This window comes from Alternaria atra, assembly GCF_907166805.1.
Source record: "Alternaria atra isolate CS162 genome assembly, contig: 37, whole genome shotgun sequence".
NCBI classification, from domain to species: Eukaryota; Fungi; Ascomycota; class Dothideomycetes; order Pleosporales; family Pleosporaceae; genus Alternaria; species Alternaria atra.
The window spans coordinates 1,001,527-1,021,558 of NW_025091336.1; the positions used below are offsets into that span (position 1 = coordinate 1,001,527).

The window sequence follows — 20,032 nt, forward strand, 5'->3', positions numbered from 1 at the left end:
ACGTAGTATGACTTTGTCGACAAGCCACAGACGGAGTTACCCATTCAAAGACGCAAATGTTTCATGTGTAGAATCGGTGGGATGGTTTCTGCACTGGGACGAATTGCAAAACCAGTCTGTAAAGAGGAAGACGTACACTGTTGTCCCGTTTTGCATGTGGACCGCGGATGATTATAGTGTATCCTACTACATTACCTTAGTTGTCACCTCGCTGCCATTGACAAGCGGTGGAAACACTAGGAGTTCATGCGGGTTATATCGACGTATTGGATGCATTGAAGGGTCGTGCAGTTCAACATATGATGAACCCTATGGGGTGTGGAGGAAACCCGATCCGCATGCATTGTTTGAAGCAGCATTCCCCAATGCTACTCTACAGACTATCGTAATCAAGTAATCTTGTGCGTACTTAGTAGTTCATGATAAAACAAGTTGTAAAAACAGAAGATACACCAACATCTCTTCCTTGAATGCCGCTATCTTCCAATTGCAAAAAGCTAGATAGCTGCCATTTCTCAGATCGTATGGATTACATGGTTTTAAACACATGATTGCGTTCAGTACTGAGGGAGAAAGTGTTGGATGATGTTGACTCAAATCCGAGTGTAGCGATAACGATTTGGTCCTGCTCACTTCAACTACTGGTATTGCGACAAGGTAGAGCAGACGGGTGACTTGAAACTTCTACAATACCTATAAACTTATATGGAAAGCTGTTTACGGACAAGAATGCCTAAGTAGTGACTAGCCGCTGCGTGTGCGAATTTGCGAAGCCATACTTTGGATACCCTCTACTACAACTAGTGGTACTACTAACAAGTCAATCATAAATCTCATAATCTTTACGTTTTATAACAGGTTTCAAGATCAAGAGACACTAGATCTATTGTTCACCGTAAACAAGCGATGCGTCTCCTACGCGCAAGCAAGGGGTTCGCCCACGAGAGTGCATGACTATAAGTTCTCCCAAGGCATCGTGTTGCGCGCCAAACAACGAGAATAGTCTTTGCTTATTCACAAACAGTATGTGACAACATGACATTTCTCAGACCATGCAGTGAACTACTAGGCTCGAGTATCTTCAACAGCAGGGTTGGAGAATTCCATCCCAAACTAGCAGCAGCCAACGCCGTCAAACTAGCTTGATTCTCTCTTCCGGGTCTGCCAGGACCTGTCATGTTCTGAACACAGATTAGTCATGTCATGAAAAGCAGATGCCTATTAACTTACTGGCTTCATGTTGACATCGAACAAAGCGAATGGCGATGATTTACATTCCTTGAACCGGCTAAAACCGACTCTGATAGGGGCAGTACACTCGAGCAGCTTTACCACTTCGACACATTGACGCTGGATCTCACTGTAGTGAGGGTACGATCTGTGTTCTTCCTCAGAAAGAGACCGCGGGTTCTGAAGAACAGCAACTATGCCATTGTACGGTGCTATACCTGTGGACAGTTAGCGGAAATTGCAGACGCCAGATATCTAAAGCGCTAACTCACACTCGGCGTGATTGAAGCGTTCTACAACCGGCATCGCCCAGTACTCGTCCTTTCCTGTAGTGGTCGAAGGCGGCATGACACTGACTGTGGCTTCCTGACTAGCAAGATAGTCTTCCATGATCACCGATGCTTTTTGCTTCAACAAGTCACGATAATGTTCGCTCAATTCCTCTGGGAAGTGACATACTTTGACGCCATAGCTACCTCGACCTCAGATAGGCTTGGCGACTACAAGATATCGTACATCCGCGTGGGGAAGTTCTGCAAGTGCTTGTTCATCGTGGACACCGTGGGCGCTTGGCAGCGTAAACCCAGGGTGAGCACGCAGGAGGTTGTTAACTAAGAAATTATCACCGAACGGCTCAACCAGCTCGGGTGACTGTCTAACAATTTTCAATTTCTTAGGCGCACTTCTTAGGCTGGGAGCCGTTTGGAGAGGATGGTTTGCGAATAGTATAGTGTTTGCCTAGAGATGTGTTATTCCCTTGGACACCGCATCTGTAATCGCACTCTCGTAATCTCAAAAACACCAGTCTTCATCACTACGAGGGCCTGGGGCAGAGACTGGGTTGACTATATCTATCTTGCATTGGTGCTTCAGCACATATACGATATCCGCACCAGGGTCTCTACACCCTTGGCAAAGTGTCAATGCCGTCTCGAAGCTCACGCGCACGAAGCCAATTACGTACCTCTAGGCTTCCTAGGCTTGCGGACCCCATTGATCAACGGTGGCTCAGGTTCCTGGTAGAGTACCGCCACACGTGGCTTCGTGGTGGAGCAAATGTGCCGAGGAGCAGCTGTAATCCGCCAGCTTGCGATTAGTCCCTGTGCGCTGCACCCTCCCGAACTGATCATAGTGTTGGTCGAACGAGTCAGATCATGTTAGAAATGGTCCAGAATGCCGACAGTTGAAGTGAGTGATCGAGCTTGGGTTAAACCGAGCTGCTTTCGGAGAGTGCCCGAACACGCAATGCACAGGTCATGCCAGGTTTCGGCAACATGCGACACCATACCTGCTACCTTACGCGTTAGAACCAAAATTTCTTTGGAACAATGAACAGCACAGAGCGCTATACCTCAATTGCGGGGTCCCCGAAGTCGTCGTCGTAAACGCGTTTGATCACGCTTGTCCCGGCTCGGTGCAGTAGTTGTTGCGCTCCTTGTTATGACTCTCTTGATTTGCACGCTCCACGCAAAAGAAGATGCTCTTGAAAGATACGTACCGCAGGAACAAGTACCCTGCTATCATTCCACTTATTCTTAAACACCCTCCCAATCAGGTCTACACCGACACCCCTTCCTCCTAACATGCAACACTCCCCTCCCCGTCGCTTGAACCAACCACTCCGCCCATTCAATCTCATGTTCAACAACACCTTTCCACTCCCCCGTACTCACCCTCTCCTCTTTACTCCGTACCAACCAATCCCGTAACCTCTCTGCACAACTGGCCAAACTGGCTGCTACGGCATCTTCTGTAGCACCTAGTTTGCTTTGTTCAAGATAGAGCATGCGTTCGAGCCGTGTTAGGAGACCGAGTTGAATGGACGCAGATTCAGTGTAACGCGAGAGTAGATTGGAAGCGCGTTGGCGGAGGAGAAGGGCGTCCGAGGGGGTAGCAAGCGTGCATGGGAGTGTGTATTGGTGGCGAGACGGGCGGGTCAAGTTAAAGGAACCCACGTCGCGGAGGACAACAAGGCCATCAAAAGAGGTAGCTGTAGTTGTCGATGAGCTGAAGCTTTGGCGAGGTATTGGTTGTTGTGTTTGTTGCGGTTGTTCCGTTCGTCGTGAATCTCTCGTGCCATCGTCCCAGGTCAGATAAGCGTTGTGACTAACTGACGTCGGTGTACTGGGCTCTGTTTCTGTCTCCTGCTCTTCTGCTTCTGGATCCCATTCACACTCCGTATCTGGGTAATCGTCTGAGTCATACATGAACGTCTCCGAATAACTGAATCCATACCCTTCCTTTTTCTTCCCCGGTTTAGTCAGCAAAGGCGGCGTAGGTTGGTAGATAGACGTCTGAGGTCGAAATGGTTGCACTGGAGAAGCCCTTTCAGTAGACTGGGAACTGGAACTGGAACTGGAACTGGAACCTGAGCTAGATATGGAATTGGACTGGTTGGGGCCGGTAGTCATGGATAATCCCGAGAAACTTTGGTTGAAGTTGGCCTCAGAATGGATTTGTCGCTCCACATCATCAGTGAATGATTGCGAGAAAGAGAAACGGAGTTGGATGTCTTGGGACTGTGATAGCTGATGTGATGGGCTTTCCTGGGGCTCACGTGCTGAGATCTTGTCTCTTTCTGGTAGCACGATTGGTGTAATTCTCTGTGAGTTGCCGTTGTTATTGTGCTGCTATGGTTAGGTCAGTCAAGTCTGATGTCCATCAGGAAACACATGATGTTTACAGGTCCTCGCCATCTTGGCGGTCGCTTGCTCTTTCCTTCACTTGCTCGGCGCTCTTGCAGCTTTGTTGTTTCCGGCGCAGCTAGAAGAGGAAGTGGGTCGATGCTTCGACGCAGACTAATCTGTCGCTGCTTTGTTGGGCCTTCTCTTCTCTATTCATTGTCAGATTCACGATTATTCGTCTCTCGAACCGACTTACTTTGACAGGCATGATTGTGTTGGTCATGCGCGACGCTGTGTATCGGGTGTTTAGTGTATCAAAGTGGCAGTCGCGTGATTCCTCTTCAAGCGGGGTAAAGCAGAGTGTCTGAGTCCCGCGCACGTTAAGTAATGCGGTTGTTTGTGTTGGTTTGTTGATGTGGCGTGTATACATCCTAAGGCACGTCGATCAGAAGGCGCGTTCGAGTCGCGTGAATGCTGACTAGCGCGGTTAGCGCAAAACACGACTCTCGTCCTATCACTACGGTGATTCTAAGAGTCTTGATACACTTTGCCCCACTCTCGTGTAGTGCAACAGCACAGCTGCGGTTTTGGATGGTGGAGATGAAGTGTTGTCGCATTGCTTCTGCGCATTCGAATGGTATCATTTTCTAACACTGCATCATGCTCGGTCGCCACACGTCGCATTGACCGACGCATTACTTCTTTCCAGTCTCTAGCAACTCCACGCCCGTCCTTACAACGCCGATCGCTGCGCCAGTCTGTATGGCCTCACTTCCACCTCCACTCAACCTGTACTCAATGTCCGCTAGACCTGCCATCCATGTCACCATGACCTGCGGCGGAACGTCGTTGCTGACCAGGTCCTCACTAATCGCCGTCAGGATATCCGCTAACGCAAGTCCCTTCATGATCTTCAAATTATTGACCGTTCGCAAACACTCCGTCATGTCGTTCTTCGATAGTAGCGTCTCGATGATGTACTTGATGTCCGAAGGGTGTGGAGCTGCTATGCAGTCGTAGATGGTAGTCTGTGTGATCTGGTCGCGTACGATGGAGCTCGGGTCGGGCGCAGGCTTGCCCGGTGTCTGAAGCGGAGTGCTTGATGCATGGCAGGCCTGTAGTACGTTAAGTGCTCGCCTCATGTCACCTTTGCTGAGCGTCACAAGCGAGTCGGTGGCATCCTGTGTGATGTTGACCTTCTCCTCCTCAATGACCCTGTCGACTAGATTCCTGATATCTTGATCTTTCAGCGGAGAAAATCTGAATCTTGTGCATCGCGATAATAGAGCTGGCGAGAGCTTATGTGTATAGTTGGCGATGATACAGAAGCGTGTGTTGGCAGTGTACTTCTCCATGATCCGTCGTAGTGCCATCTGAGCAGTCGCAGTCATAGCATCTGCCTCGTCGAGGATGATGAGCTTAAATGTCGCAAGGGATGAGTCTCCCGCCTTGGGTGCTGCAGAGAAGATTTGCTTTGTGCTACTGAATGTTTTGATCTGCTCTCGCACGACATCGATACCTCTGTCGTCTGATGCGTTCAGCTCCAAGACCATCTGTCGCATGTTCTTGTTCCCGTATATGCGGCGTGCGAGTGCGAGGACGGTCGACGTCTTTCCCGTCCCCGGAGGGCCGTAAAGGAGAAGATGGGGTAGTCGCTGGAAGAGTTAGCGGTGCTTCTCCAAGGAGGTTCCAAACTATACATTTGAGTCTACGAACTTGTTGATGGTCGCTATTATGTCCTTGTGTCCTTCGACATCGTCTAGTGAGTTTGGTCTGTACTTCTCCACCCTTTAGGAGATTTAGCAGCTGTCCAAGAAGAAACATACTTTGAGCCTCACCATGGCAAAGAATCCTCAGCCTCAACTGGTAGGTTTGCAGCGCTCCGCTTGCCCTTCTTCTGATCTCCGCCAAAAGTAATTGAGTTGTCCACTGCGGGCGCATCCACGTCCATCTCATCTTCGAAGTCGGACATTTTGGTAGTTGTACGATTGATGCAGGGTACTTGGGTAAGCGTTAAATTCGAACTAAGGCAGCGGGAATAGAGGATTGGCGGTATGTAGTCTGCTAGTAAGAAAGTTGAGGGAGACGCGCCGCGCGCAGAGACGCGTTGATTGGTAGCTTAGTCACCCCCGCCCGCTCAGCCCTACGAGTACACCTCACCAAGCGGAGCTGCGCCGTCACCTCCGTCGAGCTCCAAGATCCCAAGAACACCACCAAACACCACCCCATATAGGCGAAAACACCCAAGATGCCCGTAAGTCAGCAGACGCAGTTCGATATATCATAGTCTCAAACCGTATGTAAAGGTAGCGCCAGCAGCTAACACCTCGCCAGGCCTACCACTCTGTCTTCCTGGATGAGCCCAACCAGCAATTGATCGGTACAGCTATACTTTTCAGCTTCTTCATGTGTAAAAGAGATTGACCAGTGCATCAGGAAACTTTGCTCTCCTCCCGCTTCGTACACGGACCCGCGGCCCTGCCATCCAGCTGCCCGCCCTACCTGCCGATGTCACAGAGCTCACCATCGATGCCTCACACGACTCGTACGACCCCTTAGACGAAATCCTCGCCCTCTTCCGCGCCAACACATTCTTCCGCAACTTTGAAATCAAGGGACCGGCCGATCGCGTGCTCATCTATGGCATCCTATACGTTAGCGAGGTACTGGGCAAGATCAAGCCAGGCATGAGCCGGAGAGAAGCTGAGAAGGTAGGTTATTTCCAAGGAGTCGAATAAGGAGAGCGGGATTGAGAAGCTTACTATACGGATAGGCTGTTATGAACATTGCGCTGGACACAAACTTCGCCATCCCAGGCGACGCTGGATTCCCGCTGAACCAGGCTTTCGAGGCACCGGCGGACAGGAACGGAGCAGAAGTGCTGCGACAGTACATTATGCAAATGCGACAAGAGTTGGCGACACGGTTACTCAATAGGGTATACGCAGACGAGACAAACACGCCTAGCAAGTGGTGGCTGAGCTACACCAAGAGGAAGTTCATGGGCAAGGCTCTGTAGATTGGCATTTGATTAGATCGCAGCATGATCTTGAGAGACCTACGAGTTCCCGGGAAAGCTAAAGTCAAAAAACATTCGTCTGGGTTGCGACGATGGTCAAGTAACTTTCTTCCATTATCTCCGTGTGTCCTTTGAGTCAAAGTGTCCTAACCGTATTGCGATGTCTCGTGATTCCATATTATTTCCAGGGTCTAGTGATGCACTGACGTCATGAGCTTCTGGCCTGCGTTTGGGCAGGCAGGCGCAAACGCTGGCATCTTATTTGTCTGATCGCTCTAGCTTGTATTATCGCTTCCACATCAACACCACAACACCACAATTCTTAATTTCTAATTCCTTGCTGTCGGCGCAGACAATTTCACAGTAGTACTACGCAGCTTCATCTACCATCGCTACACATGCCCTCGCTGCCTTCGTTTCTCACCAACAGTCCAGTTCAGTCGTCAGATCAAACACCAACAATGCAAGGTACGCATAGATCTTTGAAAACTCTTATGACTGACACGAACCGCTAACATGTAGCGAAGAAGATGATGAGTGGTGCGATGTGTCCGACGAGGACATTCCCAATATTGGCTCTGATCGGGATGGCAGACTGCAGGATGTTGACTGGGAGTCTAAGGGCAAAGAACTTGGACTAGAATCAAATAGTGAGTTCATTCCTTCACAGGCATCTAGATCTCGAACCCCATCTTACGCCACTGGAGGCGGCCAACTGACTGCGCAGTGCCCACCCTATTCAGCAACGATCTACCACCTTGCGGGCTGATGCCACAACTCGCCTACGAGAATGTCGTCAAACGGTTACGCAAGCTGTGGTTCGAGCGTGCAACTCAACCTTCCGCCAACGTCCCCACGCTCAGTCTCTGCCGATTACTCCTGGCCGACCTCAAGGCCGAAGAAGAAAAGACACGATCCGGCACTCAAAGCAATACCAAGACCCGTACCCCCTGGCGGCGCGAAGCCGTCTTCCAGTATGAACTCCGCTGGGCCAATTATTTCGTCCGAGAAGCCGAAACCGCTGATAAGAGGCCCAAGATGACGGAGAAGCAGCTAGATAAGCAGGATTTCATGGATAGGATGTATCCGATCCCGAAGGAGTTGAAGATTCTGATTAGGAACCAGAAGAATCAGAAGCAAGTATTGGATCTGTGGAAGGCGTGGCATCATGGGAAGAGGGGGACGAAGGAGCAGGAGGGTGCGGGGCTTGGGATTGGAGGTGCTAGGGATGAGGATGGGGAGGGAGATGTAGATGGGAAGGAGGATGAGAAGGGAAGCGTGGAGGATGCTGAGCATGCTACGCTGATGAAGTAGGACTTTGTGTTACTATGGTACTTGATGGCTACTATGATATTTGATGGTTGGTTGTTTGAGATGAGGTTGTGAAGGAGATTGGAGTAATGGTTTGTTTGCGAGAGCCTGTAGTAGGCCGAGTGCTTCCTTTTCGCGTCTGGAGTAGATAGGGCGGTCTTGCTTCCAGTCTTCCCACTTCACGCGATGTTTCTACGGCATCTGTCTGTAGGTATATATCCACATTAAAGGAGCCCTTCGCGCAATACGTGGTTAATCTGCATTTCCCTGTCTATGTGACAGAGGGCTGGTATAAGGAGAATTGTGTACTAGCCGCGTGTTTATGGCAACTGTATGGCAGTGACTATGACAGTCAACCTCCGGCCGATGTCGAATATTACCATCTTAAGCAATTCGTCCACACCAGTGAGACCATCGCATTTCTCAATCTTCTCGGACGTATCCAGCGACCGATGTCGTTCAATTCCACTCTCACCTCAAGTCCACCATCATGGCTTATCATCTGGCGAGTTGCTAGCGTCATCTACACTGCCAACAGAGTGCCCGTCTCTCACCTTCACCTTTCCGCCCGCTCTGCATCTTCGCCAGCCGCCAGCAGGATATAAACCCCCGCTCTCCCACTGTCATTCGTTCTCTTCCTTCTCACTCCAATCGCGTACCATTGACCGCCCACATCGCAACTTTAACGAGCCTTCATTGGCCTCTTCTCTTGCATAGCAAACAGCTTCGCTCCGGCACGCACCACAACCACGAGGTAAGTTCATCCCCATTCGTGCCGCTGTATATATGCTAACTCGCACCGCAGATTAAATTCTGCAGCTACCGCCAAGATGGTCAACTGGACTGCCGATAAGGACCAGATCGTAAGTTCATCTCGTCCTCCGCCAACTGCCCATGTTCCTCGTCGCAGCGACTAATCATTCTCCAAGATACTCAAGGGTATCTTCAAGTTCCATAATATCAAGAGCAGCGCACCCCTCCTCAAGTATCTATCTGAAGAGATCGGCGGAGGTGAGTCCGTCCTTCAGTTTGCCTGTGTCACCAAGCTTCCCCATCCTATGCCTACATCATCTCAAGACGCCGGCCTCTTCCTCATCTTTTCCCCGTCTTCACGTCCGCATCAAATGTTCCCAGCTTACATCCCACGCCTAGACTGCACACCCAAAGCCGTATCTCATCGCCTAACCAACATCCGCAAGGGCGGCACCACCCACGCCAACAACGGCGCGGTCAACTCGCCCACTTCCAAGACATCACGTTCCCGCGCCAAGGCTACTCCACGTAAGAAGAAGGCTGTTTCCGAAGAGGTCGAGAGCGACGGTCCGCAGGGTCTTGTGGATGATGAGGAGGTGTTGCTAAGTCCGACGGCGGCTCGTGGGAAGCGCGGTATGAGTGGTGGGGTGAAGAGGAAGGTTGAGTATAAGGAGGATAGTGATCAGGAGGATGGCGAGGGTGAGGTGGAGGAGGAGTATGTTCCGTTGGCGAAGAGGGTCAAGGAAGAGCCGGTTGAGGAGGCTACTCTCATTGAGGAACTGGTTGACACTGAGGTTTGAGCTTCTTTGCTGTGTCTCTGCATTGCTGGCAAGGGTGGGCTTTGGTGGGCTTTCTATATGGTGAGAATGTTTGGTAACGAGGATTTGAGTTGCGCATCGGCATCTTGTGGTGGGATGGCTCTGAGTGCTCTGACTGTCGGACACATTCGGGCGCGAGCGTCACAAGCTAGAGCTGGATATTTCCAGACAGGAGAAGTCGTGCAGGTCTGTCGACCTCTGCCGAACGTCATGGATAAACATGCATGGACAAATGATTAACACCATAATATTTTGAAGATCATACTCTGTGGTTACGTCTTTGTTTACGCATGAAACCTGATCATCCGTTTCGCACATCAATTGTTAATGGTTGCTCTAAACACGGGAGTGAGGCTGCCCTTTCACGTTAGCAAGGTGCACCGCAATCTTTAGCGTGGAAAAGGAGGTGTAAGCCACCTGCGGGGCCCGCACAGGAGGCTCCTTGCACTGCAATCTTTAGCGCGGACGAGCAGATATGTACAGGCAGTATCCAGATAGCTGATCAGCTCTTCCAGGCTATAGTAACACTGGGTATCATGGTACATAGATTGGTGAGGTGTGGACGTCCTTGCACTGCAATCTCTAGCGCGGGCGAGCGTGTGCAAGAAAACCGAACGAGCTTGATTGTTTACCAAGCCACATTAGCGGTGAACGTCTGCACTACTCACAGTGCACACAGCTACAGTGTCTTGCTTGTATGCGCTAAGATTTGTAGTGTAGGGTCCCTAAGCTACCCCACGTCTTTTGAGTTAGATATCGCAGTGCAACACTATCAAAAAAGGGAAGCGTATCTACCTCCTAACTTAATCTCAATAGGCGCTTGGCTTGACTGTCCTGCGTGCCGTCTAGAGCCCTCGATATTCGTGCTGCATCTCCACTTGCACTGCAATCGTCGGCCTTTTCTCGTACTGTGCGTTCCTTCTATAAGTGAGAGACGATGGCTAATTGCTTTGGGGTTGTAAAACGGTGATCCGATCTTGCGAGGCGGTATCTCCGATAGGTGGGAGAGTGCTGATACTTGGGTGGGCGCCAAGATGTGATGAGACCAAGTGCGGGGTAGAATCGGGCTTTAAAAAGTGGGTGGCCCGGATGGCTGCATCGCAATCTCCGCGCTGCACAGGAGCACATCTTCAGCAGCTCAGGGTCACCGGCACGGTCCGCAGCCACTTCACACATGCTACAGCGAAAGAGAACCTGTTCTCATACGTATTCAGCAAAGGAGTTGGGATCGGGCGATGATTTGCATTGCGATTCCTACTTTCACATGAAGGCCGGTCTCGATCTATTCGTCGACTGTGGACTTCAAAGCGAACATGATGTTGGGAAAATAGGTAAAACGAGCCTGGCGGAACTGCACACATTGGGTTACTGAAGATGAATCGTTCTGAGCTCATAGGTTTTTCGACTCCATAGGTAGTTCTGACAAAGCTACATCTCGTTTTGTATGGCGGTGCCTACTTCACCCTGCTTCCTCGACTTCTCTTCCGTGAGTCACACTGCAATTGCCGGCAACAAGGACAAACACCCTCTTTTAAGAGCCAGAGACGTTACTACAAGGTATACTGCAACTTTCAGCGCAGGCAACGGGATCGGGTGACGCGTACATTCGGTCTTGGTGTTCTGCACTTAGCAACCTTCTTTCTGGAGCATAGTCAGTAAAGCCTGCAGGAGCAGCCGATCGGTACTTCCTCTAATGGAAAGTTTGGCGCAAAACAGGGGATGCTTGTCCTCTAGTAGACAAGATATCTGCGTCAACTGCATCTTTAACACGGCAATTCCTGGCCGAGAAGAGTAATCCCGCGACCGTGCGAAAGACGGACAACCTACACATATAGTCAGACGGAGTGGCGGAGTGCACTGATAAATTATCATGCATCGGATTAGAGCAATGCGTGTGGCAGGGGCAAATGCCGAGTGGCCATGTATCCATATTCTCACATCGACCTTGCAGGCGATACATTTCGCCGACTAATCAACGTTAGTCTTATTCGCAGTGAAGAGAACGGAGCGGGAGTAACCGCTATCCGACACTAGCGCCCCCTCGGAGATTTTTGACTAAAACCGTTGTCCAAGTCTAACGGCTCGGGTGTGCTCAAGTTCCGAGCGTTATACCTAGTCCTACCCACTCAAGCAGTGTCATGGGTACCGATCGGATCCACTCACTACACAAAGCAAAAGGTTGGCAGCAACATACAGCCATCATATATCTGCCAACGCCATGGATGAGCAGAGCAAATGCAAACACCTGGGATCTGGAGCAGGCTTGCTCCATGGTATATATTACGTCGCCCTCTGTTGCAGAATCGGCTTGCCATCATCTTACACCCTCACGACTGAAATTGTGTCTTGTGTTCCAGAAACAGCACCTTTGTCTCTGAATCAACGTTTCAACTCACCCAGGATCTGGTACCCTCTCAATCATCTCGTTTGCCATGTCGTTTCATCAGTCGTTGGCTGCTATGTGGCTTCTTCTCGAGATCGTACGTGTTTCTGTCTTATGCTTGCAGCTACTTTCTAATCATTTTCTTAGGTCGTGGCCTATGCATTGGGTCTTGCAATCTACAGGCTTTATTTCCACCCTCTCCGCAAGATTCCTGGGCCGAAACACTTTGCCGTATCTGGACTTCCGCAGGCCATTGAGAACCAGTTCAGAGGTCTTTTCACTAGAAAGGTCCTCCGCTTCCATGAAAAGTACGGTGACATCGTTCGTACCGGGCCGAACCACTTGTCCATGAACGGGACTATTGGATGGCCTGAAGTTTTCGGGCATAGTCGCGGCGGACGAGCTGAATTTTCTCACTGGGACGACTTTTACCAGATCGGAGACAAGACTAACCAATCTCTTTTCCCAGCTGATAGAGAAAGCCACCGGCGCCAACGCCGTCTTCTGGCACATGCCTTTTCTGATGCTGCCATGAAGGAGCAGGAGGCGTTGATCAAGCAGTACGTTGACAAGCTTTTCGTCCAGTTACGCAAAGAGGCTGCGCAGCAAGGACCGACGGACATGCTCAAATGGTACAATTTCACGACTTTCGACATCATTGGGGACCTCGTCTTCGGGGAGCCATTCCACTGCTTGGACAACAGTGATTATCATCCTTGGATCGCTATGATATTTGCTGGCATCAGAGCTGGCGCCGGGATGATTGCATTGCTGAAGATGCCTCTGCTTCGTTGGACTCTCCAACTGATAGTATCCAAAAAGGACATCCAGCAGCGCAATGAACACAAGGCAATGAGTAGAGAGAAGACGGAGCGAAGAATAGCACTTGGTCCAGCACCCAATGGCCGGAAGGACATCATGACGTACATTCTTCGTCACAACGATGAGAAAGGCATGAGCCATGCAGAGATTCTGGGTAATTCCGACGCTTTGATCGCAGCTGGTAGCGAGACGACAGCAACCGCACTCTCAGGCTTGACCTACTATATCACAACCAATCCGCAAGCTTTAAAAACCCTTCAACAGGAGATCAGATCAGCTTTCAGCACTGAGGAGGAAATTACAATGGCGTCGACTGCACATCTCAAATATCTGCATGCCTGTATCGAGGAAGCTATGCGAGTGTATCCACCGGTTGTAGAAACGCCCCCACGTGTCTCTCCTGGTGAATATGTGAATGGTTACTATATTCCCAAGGATGTAAGTCACACTCCGCAATTGCTTTTACGCCGCTCCGTTCCTAGCACACTACTTGGGTAGCTATTGTCCGAGCTTGTGAAACTTGAAGCGGTCGAATACTAACAAAGCCTTGCAGACTCTTATCACGATCCACCAATGGGCCGTCCATCACAATCCCAGTAACTTCGCTCTGCCAGATGCCTTCATGCCTGAGCGATGGCTCAGTCCTGACCACCCCTTGTACGACCCGCAATTCAGTGCAGACAAGAAAGCAGCATTCCAACCTTTCTCTTTCGGCCCACGAAACTGCATCGGCAAGAATCTTGCTTACGCTGAGATGCGGCTTATCGCTGCTCGGTTTTTCTGGAACTTCGACATCGCGTTGCACCCCGAAAGTGCTGGATGGCCAGATAAGCAGAGGGTGTTCTTGCTTTGGGAGAAGATCCCGTTGATGGTGCGACTGAAACAAGTGGAGAGGATTTAGGACGGTTGCAGGTTATCGCTAAATCGGTGCATGTTCGCCTGGGGTATGGATGCGAGCCCTGCTGTTGAGTTATGTTAGGGTCTCTTCTACAAGTACAGAGGCGTTTTTTAGGCAGTGTAGCAGTGTTACAGGCTTAGCTTCTACATAAGACACAAGTTACGAGATGTAGTCAGGTGACATAGGCTACCTGTATTACCTAGCGTAACGTTCTCTTTTGGCGAGACACGTGAGCCTTGCGTCTCGATTTTTAGCGTCTATTATATGAGGTTGTTCCATGGTTGAGAGAGTCTGATTAATTGTCAACAAGTAGAACAAAAACAATTTCGTTCATGTGAGGCAGAAAGCCCAAAGGAGCGAAGCACAACGAGCGTTGTTAAATATGCAAACGAAAAGTACGACTGCTTTACTCTTGTACTGCAATAACTAGCGCGGTAGGGAGTTACATTAGGAACATGCATGCATGTGTAATGTGACGCTGCAAACGAGGGTACAATTCATGATGGAACAAGGAGGACTAGAAGGCTACAGTAATAGAACAGCGACCAGCCGGTAGTATAGTTTAGAGGAAAAGGTAGACGAACATACCACATAACGGTCATCATTTCTCGGTCCTAAGAAAATCTAAGCGTAACGTAGGTAGCGGTTGACTCGCGTTACGCAGGCGAAGGGGACGAAATGCGATACGCGAGGTCAGTTGTGAGATTGGGGAAGCAGGAAAACCGGCTCAATGTTTGCAGCACGCATGTCGTGCAGTCCCAGATCTTGGGGATGCATGGCTAGAACGTCTCCTCTACGCTAAAAGTTACAGTGCAAAGACTATTTGGGGGATCTATAAGAGTGTAGCAAGGCTAGTCCACTCTGGATCAAGACTCGGACAAGTAAGGACAACAGCGCTCATGAGTCCATGTCCCACCAGACATACGGCGAAGATAGAAATCCAGCAAGTCTAAAGTTCTCGTCCAACATGTGGAAACAATGCTGCGTAACCGTGAGAATTTGACTTATTGACGGATGAGGACGACTTCATTACCTCTTCGTTTTCCACATATTAGGAGAAAGATCCCTCATCGAAGCCTCCATCTTCGAAGACCGTCCATCCGCTCGGAAGTAGCTATCTTCTTGCGATGTGTGCTTAGAGCGACGAGCTGGGAAAGATGCGTCCCATAGTGGATGGCAAAGAGGGCATCTGCTGGGGAGACTCTCTTGACCAACCGGCATGCTCTGCGCCAGACACTCCATGCACAAAACGTGCCGGCAGAGTTCAGTGTAGCGATGAAACATCGAACCGCTATCGAGAAGGGGCATCGTTTGCTGACGCGCAGAGCAGGTGATGTCGCCATCCCTTCCCAGTGAAGCCTCCACAGCCTCTCTCTCGTTGAGTAGGTGCAATTTGTGGCGGTTCCAGGAACAGGGTTGCTGGCAGGTTCCGTGGCTGCAGATGATGCGTAGTTTGAAGTTGCACTTGGAACATGCCTAGCGTGCTCTTTTGATCGAACACTCCGTTCTGATTGCGAACGGCCCGAAACATGCTACTTTGAGTCTGGTAATATTGAGCCCGCTCCTCAGGCGACAGCCTTATCTTCCTTACATGGTGTTGCTCGTCCGGCAAGTGGAGGAAATCCATGGTTCGGCGGAGACACAATGAGTCCAAGAACTTCGCAAAGCGTTCGATTGCCAGGGTACGTCGTTTACCGCCTTAATCGAAGGGTATCGCCACCCACTTCCGGAAGTTTGACAGGCTGTGAAAAGGACTTACTCTTAAGAAGGCGAATAGTGAGCCGATATCCTCGAGGCGGTTCTGTATAGGGGTACCGGTCAGGCACCACCTTGATCGGGCGGCGATCTCTGCTACAGTCCGATACAACAACGTAGACTGCTGTCTTATAACGTGGGCTACAGTAACATTGTCAATCGGGAACAATCAGGGATTGATGTCCAATCTACAAACCTTCGTCAAGCACAAGGCGGCACCACTCTAGGTTTCTAAGCCCGCCTTTGGTCCCGGCAAAGTCTGAGGCGAGCGTGTGATAGGTGGTGATTATGATACCTGCATCGATGAGCTTCTCCACTGAGGCGTGTCGAGGTGGACCATGATATTTGATGGCCTCCAGTGTTATGCGAGTAGGCTCATCAAAGTGTCTCCCATAGTCAGTCGCTTATTCGTACTTGAACTGTTGTAGTGACTCACTTCTCCAGTTCCTGAAACCATTCGTTGATCATCACTGCACCACCACTCTCAGAAGTTTGAACCTGGAATAAATTCGTGATATACGTACAGTCCGAGGATGCAACAATCAAGGTAGCGCCAGAGCGATGTCTGCCTCTTCGCATTTCCGATGTGCCATCGTCAGCAGCTTCAACTTGCATAGCCCTTTCATGAGCAGCGCCCAGCATTCGTAACACGAGGGCTGATGTAGAAAGAGCTTTTCCCATCCCCATCTCGTCTGCGAGAATACCACCGCCTGTCTCGTCGGGCTCCACCATACCTACGAATGTGTTCAGTATGCCTGGAAGCTCGTGATCTACGGAGAGGAAACCCACAATGTGCTTGTGTGACGACATGACGGTAGCTTTTAACTGCATCAGCGACAGCAAGCAAACTAGTTCATTACGTACATACCACTGCATTCCTTCCTCGTCGGTTGACTTCCAAAGCGCGTATTCCTCCGGTATCGGTCCATCTTCGCGCTGCATCATAAAGTCAAGTGCTGCCTTCTGATGTCTAGATCGCTTAGTATGCAGCCTTGGATCCGCCCGTGCCCGCAAGAGGTGTGTGGTCAGTGTTTTGAAGAGAAGTAGTCACGTACAATAAGAGCGGGGTATTCAGGCGCTCATCGCCTTCTAATCCACGGAGATTATGGCCTCGTGTCAAAGACAAGTACACGTCTTGTAAAGTACTTTTCAGTGTCTGGATGCTGGGCTTTTCCAGTACGGTCTCTTCCGCTGGGATTGCCGTCTCCGATGTTGAGAAATGAAATCTGGGGAGCGTGAGAATATGTGGATTCTGGTATCTGCAGCTATCTCTTACGTGTGCGGGATGCTGGAGGTAGAGATTTTGCTGCGATAGCTCCCTACCGATGTTGTGAGCAGCTGTCGGTGGGCCATATACGTTCACTTGCACACGAACTACGGCTTCAGTCGCTCTTTCAGCGCGGCTCAAAGTCTCTTGAATAGCTTTTGTTGGGACAAAGACTTCGAAGTCAAGATCGTAGCCTTGTTCGGCGATGCTCGTTAGTACTTGGTCCAACTGAGCATTAACTTGCCCTATGGCTGCGCCGTCTGGGAAAGCGACAAAGTGTTGAGTTTCGGTCTTGATGATACACATTTGTGCGTGTCCTGGAATGGGTGATGATACAGTGTTGTTGAGCCGGTGGTTTAGTTCTATCATATTACCACAAACACAGTTGCCAACAAGCAAGTCAAGCAAGTCACTGCCTCAAACTTGACTTGCTTGGTTAGAGAGTAGGCGTAACTTGACTTGCTTGGGAGCAATTTGTTGCTTGCTTAACTTGCTTAATTTGCTTCTAAGTACTTAATTTACTTAACTGCTAAGGGACTAAACACTACTACATTACTAAGCTAACTGTCCTACTCAAGTATATTGTAATTATCTAAAAGTTCCTTGTCTGAAAGCTTAGCCTCACTATAAATAGTTGGTTTATAGCTAGCTCGCACCAAGGATCTTACCAGTTAAAGAGCTGCGAGTAGCTCACTGCCTAGAGCTCGTCGCTTTAGCTTAAGTAGGTCGCCAAGCTCGCTAAAGAGGCGCTCGCAGTCGCTGCTCAATGCTAGGATAGTCATAATATCGATGGCAAACTGCGCTAAATGCAGGTATTTTGGCAGTAATTGAATCTAGTATTAGACTAGATTGCCATTCGCTGTATACTGCTCCTGCGTCTACTGCGGCTCCTGTATTTTCTAGCGCTCAAACTCGTCCAGCAGAGCTTCTTAGCCGACGTTTCTGCCAAGTATAGCGCTAATTGCCTCGTCTATATTGTTGCTACTCGTTACAGCCGTATACGACTAGCGTAGGCGCTAAGGTTTGTACGCCGCCCAGAGCTGCTGAAACGCCACGTTAGCACTGCTAAGCCACTCAGCTTTGTCAGCCCAGGCCACATCGCAGTAAGTTTTATAGTACGGGTAGAGGCACACGGCGGCGTAGTAGGCGGGCGAGGCGTCGAGCTTGTTGTAGTAGTCGTTGGCCTTAGCCCATGCGGTAAGGAGGTTGACCTTAAGGTAATCCTCAGGGGCCTCTAGGTGAGCGTTGAAATCGACCTGCTTAAATAGGCGTGCCTAGTCCTCAAGCTGGCTGAGTACATACTCAAAAACTGGTATAACCTCATATATTGCCCCAAATTTGCCATCTTTGCTGCGGCCCTCGAGCCGTTTTGTGGCGTACTTAAGCGGCGTTAAGCAGTCCTGATACTCTGCAATTACTGCCCAATCAGCAGCTCGCAGGCCAGTTAATCTCATCCAGCTTAGAGCTTTAGGCCGCTTATTGTTCTGCTTATTAGCGTGCGCGTCTTCAAGGATAATCCTATTAATGTAATGCTCAGCGTACAAGTTATAAGCAGCCGAAAGCTTAGTAGCTCGCTCAAAAGCGGCATAGTAGGAGTTCCAGCGAGTAACAACAGGCTTAACGGGCTCGAGTACTTTAAGACGCTCCTCGGTAGGCAGGTTGTCGTTAGCGCGGCGCTGGAAACTGCGAAAAAGCTCGTACTGCTGCGGCGTTTTGATATAGTTGATGACGTCAACTAGGACGCCTATAGGGCCATCTTTCCGCCACTCTCGCATGTACTGCTCCTCAGTACTGTACTGCTCTCGAGTGTTACCGTAGGCGTCCTTGTTGTTACCAAATATGATAGCCTGGCCAATCAGGTTAAGCGTGTAGCAACTGCAGCGGAGGCGCCGGTAAGCTAGGTCGAAGTTGTACTCGCGGGCGAGCGCGGCGATTGCAGTGTCGTTATTAGCGGCGTTATCCAGTACAAAGTAACCTAATCGGTTGCTAGTTACTCCGTAAGCCAAGAGGGTCATCAAGATAGCTTTAGCAATAGCCTCACCAGTGTAGGCGCCAGCAAGCTCAGGCAGGTCAATAGGCAGGTCTTGTATTATTCCAGCTGCGTCAGCAAAGTAAGCGACTACTCCAAAAAAGCCACGTTTACCACCTTTTGTCGTCCAGCCGTCAAAGCTTACATGTATCTTGCTTACTGCGCTTAATAAGGCGTCGACAACCTGCGGTTGTATAGACCTGAACAACCTCATTACAAATGTAGAAACGCTCGTGTAACTTACCCACAATGCCGCCTCTGCCTCTAGGTTGGCAAACCTTATCATCTCTCTAAAATTAGGCGCTGTAAGCTCACTAAGAGGCTGGTTTTGGTTGACGAGCCACATAACAGTAGCTACTCGAAAGCCTTATACGTCGAAGTTTCCGAGTGCGTTAGCGGTAGGCTGAGGCATCTCTAATCCAGCGTCAAAAGCTTGCCGCAATGATAGCTGCCCCTGTCCTCTTAGCGTCGACTTTAGGCCATCTTTTGTAAGGTTGTGCCCACGTTTTAGCTGGCTGAGATGGGTAGCTGCTAAGGTAGTGGCCTGAGTAATATTAAACAAACCACCACCGCCAGCGTCGATAGTTTTGTGGATGTGGCAGTACTTGCACACAAACCAGATCCGATTAGTAGCCTGGCGCTCAACAACGCGGTAGCCATACCGAAAAATCCAGCTTTTAGGACGCTTAGAGCCCGCCAGTAGCTTCATGTAGCCAGGTAAACGAGCCCAGTCAATGCCGTCAAAGCTATCAGCAGCGCTGTTTATCTCATCTTAGCTATTATCTTTGTCTCCAGCCTCAGTTGTAGCCACCGTAACAGCCCTGCTACCCTTAGTAGGCGCAACGATATCATCCTCCACATGCGATTCCAAAAACTGCGGCTCGAATGTAGGGACTAGCGACGAGACAGTGGCCTGGCTTACGGCAGCGAGGGCTTTACAAGGCGATCGACGCTAAGATGCTGGCTGAGATGCTGGCTGAGATAAGGCCGCAGGAGTTGAGATGACGTCGTCGGTAGCAGCAGCTACTCTCAAACGTTTGCTACTCGAAGAGGTATGTAGTACACGGCGTTTGGCCATATTAGGGCAGTCGAAAACACCAGAAAGAAGCGTCGATACAGGAAA

The 20,032-nt window shown here is 50.0% G+C and overlaps 6 protein-coding genes across 6 annotated transcripts; 3 read left to right on the forward strand and 3 right to left on the reverse strand.

The window, feature by feature from the left end:
- Window positions 1-1,010: 1,010 nt before the first annotated feature.
- On the reverse strand, window positions 1,011-4,122 carry ALTATR162_LOCUS12056 (uncharacterized protein; the record flags this gene model as incomplete). The annotated part of the gene is made up of 6 exons (XM_043319701.1): window positions 1,011-1,181; window positions 1,231-1,448; window positions 1,503-1,600; window positions 2,848-3,860; window positions 3,914-4,063; window positions 4,111-4,122. The coding sequence occupies 6 exons, from the start codon at window positions 4,120-4,122 to the stop codon at window positions 1,011-1,013; spliced, it is 1,662 nt and encodes a 553-aa protein (XP_043175636.1).
- Window positions 4,123-4,549: 427 nt separating this feature from the next.
- On the reverse strand, window positions 4,550-5,826 carry ALTATR162_LOCUS12057 (uncharacterized protein; the record flags this gene model as incomplete). The annotated part of the gene is made up of 3 exons (XM_043319702.1): window positions 4,550-5,509; window positions 5,555-5,642; window positions 5,693-5,826. The coding sequence occupies 3 exons, from the start codon at window positions 5,824-5,826 to the stop codon at window positions 4,550-4,552; spliced, it is 1,182 nt and encodes a 393-aa protein (XP_043175637.1).
- Window positions 5,827-6,102: 276 nt separating this feature from the next.
- Window positions 6,103-6,873, forward strand: ALTATR162_LOCUS12058 (uncharacterized protein; the record flags this gene model as incomplete). Its single annotated transcript, XM_043319703.1, has 4 exons — window positions 6,103-6,108; window positions 6,189-6,234; window positions 6,291-6,565; window positions 6,628-6,873. The coding sequence occupies 4 exons, from the start codon at window positions 6,103-6,105 to the stop codon at window positions 6,871-6,873; spliced, it is 573 nt and encodes a 190-aa protein (XP_043175638.1).
- Window positions 6,874-7,334: 461 nt separating this feature from the next.
- ALTATR162_LOCUS12059 (uncharacterized protein) lies at window positions 7,335-9,737 on the forward strand (the record flags this gene model as incomplete). The annotated part of the gene is made up of 5 exons (XM_043319704.1): window positions 7,335-7,341; window positions 7,401-7,523; window positions 7,601-8,183; window positions 8,990-9,047; window positions 9,114-9,737. 5 exons carry the CDS (start codon window positions 7,335-7,337, stop codon window positions 9,735-9,737), a joined length of 1,395 nt encoding a protein of 464 aa, XP_043175639.1.
- A 2,450-nt stretch (window positions 9,738-12,187) lies between these two features.
- Window positions 12,188-13,861, forward strand: ALTATR162_LOCUS12060 (uncharacterized protein; the record flags this gene model as incomplete). The annotated part of the gene is made up of 3 exons (XM_043319705.1): window positions 12,188-12,235; window positions 12,286-13,398; window positions 13,514-13,861. 3 exons carry the CDS (start codon window positions 12,188-12,190, stop codon window positions 13,859-13,861), a joined length of 1,509 nt encoding a protein of 502 aa, XP_043175640.1.
- Window positions 13,862-16,045: 2,184 nt separating this feature from the next.
- Window positions 16,046-17,186, reverse strand: ALTATR162_LOCUS12061 (uncharacterized protein; the record flags this gene model as incomplete). Its single annotated transcript, XM_043319706.1, has 3 exons — window positions 16,046-16,583; window positions 16,760-16,839; window positions 16,890-17,186. The coding sequence occupies 3 exons, from the start codon at window positions 17,184-17,186 to the stop codon at window positions 16,046-16,048; spliced, it is 915 nt and encodes a 304-aa protein (XP_043175641.1).
- Between the last annotated feature and the right edge of the window lie 2,846 nt (window positions 17,187-20,032).